This window comes from Curcuma longa, unplaced genomic scaffold (genome assembly GCF_044706935.1).
Source record: "Curcuma longa cultivar G26 ecotype Majalengka, Jawa Barat unplaced genomic scaffold, ITB_CL_G26_1.1 contig_25492, whole genome shotgun sequence".
NCBI lineage: Eukaryota > Viridiplantae > Streptophyta > Magnoliopsida > Zingiberales > Zingiberaceae > Curcuma > Curcuma longa.
In genome coordinates, this window is record NW_027432787.1 from 12,569 (window position 1) to 16,735 (window position 4,167).

Sequence of the window (4,167 nt, forward strand, 5' to 3'; positions counted from 1 at the left end):
GAGGATCTTTTAATGGAGAGGAGTGCTCCAAATTTTAAGGAGCTCCAAGCAATGGCGGTGCTAAGGAAATAGATAAAGGAAAGGCCTTTGCAGCTCTAGCAATGGTGGTGTCGAGGAGAGAAAGGAAGGAGGCGAAGGTGAAGAGAGAGATGAGCCAAGGAAGAGGATCATCAATTTATAAGGTCAACAAACTAATCCAACACAAGTTATTAAAGCAATCAGATCATAAAGCCTTTGTGATTAATGTGTTACTACGACCATATCTTCAGTATCAGTTGTACAAATGAAGAGACACTGCAAACTAATGGCCTTTTGTAAATGGGTGCCTTTCATATTCTCTAGCAGTGAGCACCTTCTGTCGAAATCATCGATTAACCAAATACTTGCATTTAGATGAACAATGCTAATACCCTCACCAGCTTCTGTGACTGAAGGGAAATGAATGAAACCAAAAATATACTTGTTTGTATGCAGTAGCTTCTGTCTCATAGGAGGAAAGCAACTAAGGCATGCAGGATTGTTTTCGGGCTACCAAACTTCACAAGGCTATCAAACACTGAAGCTTGAAAAGTATCAAATCCGTCGTCCAACGTCCTCTAGCAACCGACCTTCATCAGCTTTTGCATCAACAATGAAAAGAATGCAAGTTATGGCAGTTTTCTCATACCTGTGCAGCATCCTTGAGAGCACCCCAGCATTCCAATCGATTGTATTTCTTTGATTTCGAATGGAAGTACACCCATACTTCAGCTTCCATTAGCTCAGGATGCTTGCTAAAAAGGGTAGAATCTCCATGAACCACAGCTTTCAAAACCTGTTATATCCAAATTGACAACTCAGTAATTTGACAAGGAGATAGATTTAAGTTCAGTGACTAATGTCCATCTCGTAAGCTTACCAATGGCAACTCTTTCGAGAATATATGGTATCGGAATTCAGCAGCCAGATCTTGGAGGAGGCTAGTTCCACTCACAAAGCAGTGAACATGCAAAGAGATTTCCTCATTCACCTTCTTCCACTCTGCCACCACATCATCCTTATGTAACCTGGTTTGCCAGTCCAATAACTGTGATCGTATTATAAGCTTTCACAGGTCATTGTTGTTATGATTGTATCTCTAAATATTAACAAATTTAATGAGGACGTCAACAATGTACGTAGCTAGTGATTGAGATACCATCTTAATGTGGATATTGTTGGAGACTGATAAGGTCAGATTCGCTGTGAAGTCGCAATGTGTGAGTGTGTAAGCTCGGTGAATGGTGCTTGGAGCATGCTTCTCCATTTCTTCTCCCGTGAACACTACTTTCAGCTTCGAGGCTTCAAATTTTGTCGGAGGACCCAAAAGTCTAGCAGCCTGGTTATGGAACAACGCAGTGGGATGAAATCATCATATCTTTAACAAATTCTTATTGAAACTCAGAAATTGTGCTTCTAAAAACTTGAATTTGGCGGAGCATTAGATCAAATAGGTTCGAGCATTGGGAGATGGGGCATCGCCCTAAAGATTCAACCTTTTTGATACTTTGAGTCAGCATTGTTAAATGAAGGAAATAGGGTTAGGAATTCCGCACCAGAGGTCCGTAAAAATCCCTCCTTTGGCAGCTCAAGACCACGAGGCGGCTGGCCGGGGCTACAGAGACGACGGACATGCGAGACGTGCCGCCCATCGTGGAAGAGGACGAGAAAGAAGGCGGAGAACAAACGGTGGGTACAACGAAGGCATTTCCAGCAGAGTAACAAGCCATGGGGAGCCCTTCTGGCGTCTCAGGCGTGGCCTCGCGCAGTCCCCATGACCTTCCTCGCGACGGAAGCGACGAGACGTGGAGGCTCGGCGTGGAGATTGACGAGATGTGGAATCCAACCGCTTGTGCTTGGCGGCTGTGGCTTGGGATCGTTCGAGCCTTCCCTCGCCACGGAATAAGGACTCGTACGGCACCTGCTGTCGCTGCGTGGCCAGCTCCTCTTCGCCATGGCCGCTGCTTTACTCAGCCACGCGGATTGGTGGGATTGGCTGCCATGGGAAGGAAACGATAATGTGGATTTTTTTTCAATCCAGGGTTCACTCATCTTGATTAAGAAGAAATTCGCTGCGTTTCCGAGTATCGCTAAGTTGATTACGTTAAAACAGACTTATAAAAGAGGATAAAGGCTTGAATTTCGATGAAGCCTAGCAATATCCTCTTCTGTCATGATCAACTATAGTTTTTCGATTTACCTCCTCACATATAGGGAGGTGTTTGGTTTTAAGTTGTATTTTTTCAACGGAAAATTGGGGTTGAAAATATGTAAATGTATAATTGAGGTTGAGATAAGGTTGAGAAAATGTAAATTGAGTGTTTGGTGAATATGAGGTTGAGTTGTATTTTGGATGTCCATTTACTTATTTACCCTTACTAAGAAAATTAAAAAATTATTTCAATTTTAGTTAAAATCCTTATATATTTTTCACAATGGTAGATGTGTAATTTGAACTTTTAGGTTGGCAAAAAGGACCTCCATAGGTCCTTTTTGCTAATCTCAATTTCCGGTTACCCCAACCTCATATGTACATTCACCATCTAAACTCAAACACCCATCATTTGTCCATTGCACAAATTTTAAGAACTCAACGGAACATTTACATCTGGGGAACCTTAAACCAAACACCCCCATAGTCATGGGGTCGACTGTGTGGGACCGCTAAGGTGACGGATTCATCTTTTTACAGAAGAAATTCGCTACCCAATAATCTCATATAATCAAATTTTACGATAATTTATGAAGAAGTAAATCACTGAATTTGTATAAAAAAGAATAGAAAACCATGGAAGATGATGCAAGATGTGACATGGTGATGTATGTGGCATTGAAGGAAGCGGCAAAGCATCATCAACTCAAGTGGAGACAAACTACAATTAAATGAAGGGAAAAAAAGAAGATAAGTTTGAGAGGGAAGGAAAGTTGTTTGAGTAACCTCCTCTCAATGGCATTTTTTGAGATGATTAGATAAGGATCAATAATTGAAATGATACCATGTTGAAAATAAAATATTATATTACAAATTGTCAACATAAACACAATTTGTTAGACAAACTATTTCACTATTTCTCCCTTATAGTTGAGTTAATAGTGTTTTGATGGTTTATCAATAAGATTTAGTGTGTATTTGATATTTGTCCATCATTTGTACAGGCTTAGTCATGCCAAATGGAGGTGGACTCAAGTAAGCAGCTAGAATGGTGTAATAAAGATGGAGAACATGACAATAGTTTGATTTGCTTTGGTACATATAAAGTTAACCTCTTTGTCTACTTTGGAATAGAAATAGGCATGTTGAGTCAAATTTGTATTGTTCAAGTTTGTTTAATAAGGTAATCTACTTAAGTCAATTTGAGACTAAAATGAATCAAATTATTGAAATAATTAAGTTTAGTTTGTTTTTTTTAGCATGAGCTCAATATGAACTGGATTCATTTAGATATTATCGAGCTTTAAATTTGAACTCATTTGATTATTTAATTTTTTTATATTTTTAAACTTATTTGGTTAATGAAGAGGAATCTTAATGTGAGATCACAAATTCAAGTCACGAAAATAACTTCTTACAAAATACAAAATAAGGTTGCGTACAATAAACCCAATATGATCCGACTTTTTTCCGAGATCTCATATTGACGGAAGTTTAGTGCACTTGCCTGTCTTGTGATCCTTGTTTAAAACTTGTTTGGTTAGTGAGTGAGTTTGATATTATAAACTTATTTATTTGTTTGTTTTGAGAGTTTTTTTATTTACAACTTTGATAAGAGATTTGTTAATGAATATGATCCATAAGTTTTGTTCGTTAAATATTACTTCTAAATAGACACAATCTTTATTCATAAATATTAACAAGTTAAACACATATAAGTTCGTAACTTGTTCATTTAGCTAAATAAGTTGTTCAAGCTTGTTCATCTAATTACCTTATGTATATTGAACAAATATAAACAAACTTTCACTGAACTGAATACTAAGTTAACTCACGAACATTTAATTTATTTATAATCCTATTGATAACTTCACTAATTGTGATAAAGTTGTTGAAGTATCATAAGGTGCTCTTTTGTCATAAAAGATATTCATATTAGCTTGATTTACATTATTAGACATTGCTATTGTTGGTGATATTGCTAGCATCATATTTTT

At 37.6% G+C, this 4,167-nt stretch overlaps 1 protein-coding gene across 1 annotated transcript; it reads right to left on the reverse strand.

Annotated features, from left to right (window-relative positions):
- Window positions 1–253: 253 nt before the first annotated feature.
- Window positions 254–1,748, reverse strand: LOC141818619 (magnesium dechelatase SGRL, chloroplastic-like). Its single transcript, XM_074706078.1, has 5 exons — window positions 1,575–1,748; window positions 1,178–1,357; window positions 899–1,066; window positions 668–814; window positions 254–596 (listed from the first exon to the last, which is right to left on the reverse strand). Exons 1-5 carry the CDS (start codon window positions 1,746–1,748, stop codon window positions 486–488), a joined length of 780 nt encoding a protein of 259 aa, XP_074562179.1. The 3' UTR covers window positions 254–485.
- Between the last annotated feature and the right edge of the window lie 2,419 nt (window positions 1,749–4,167).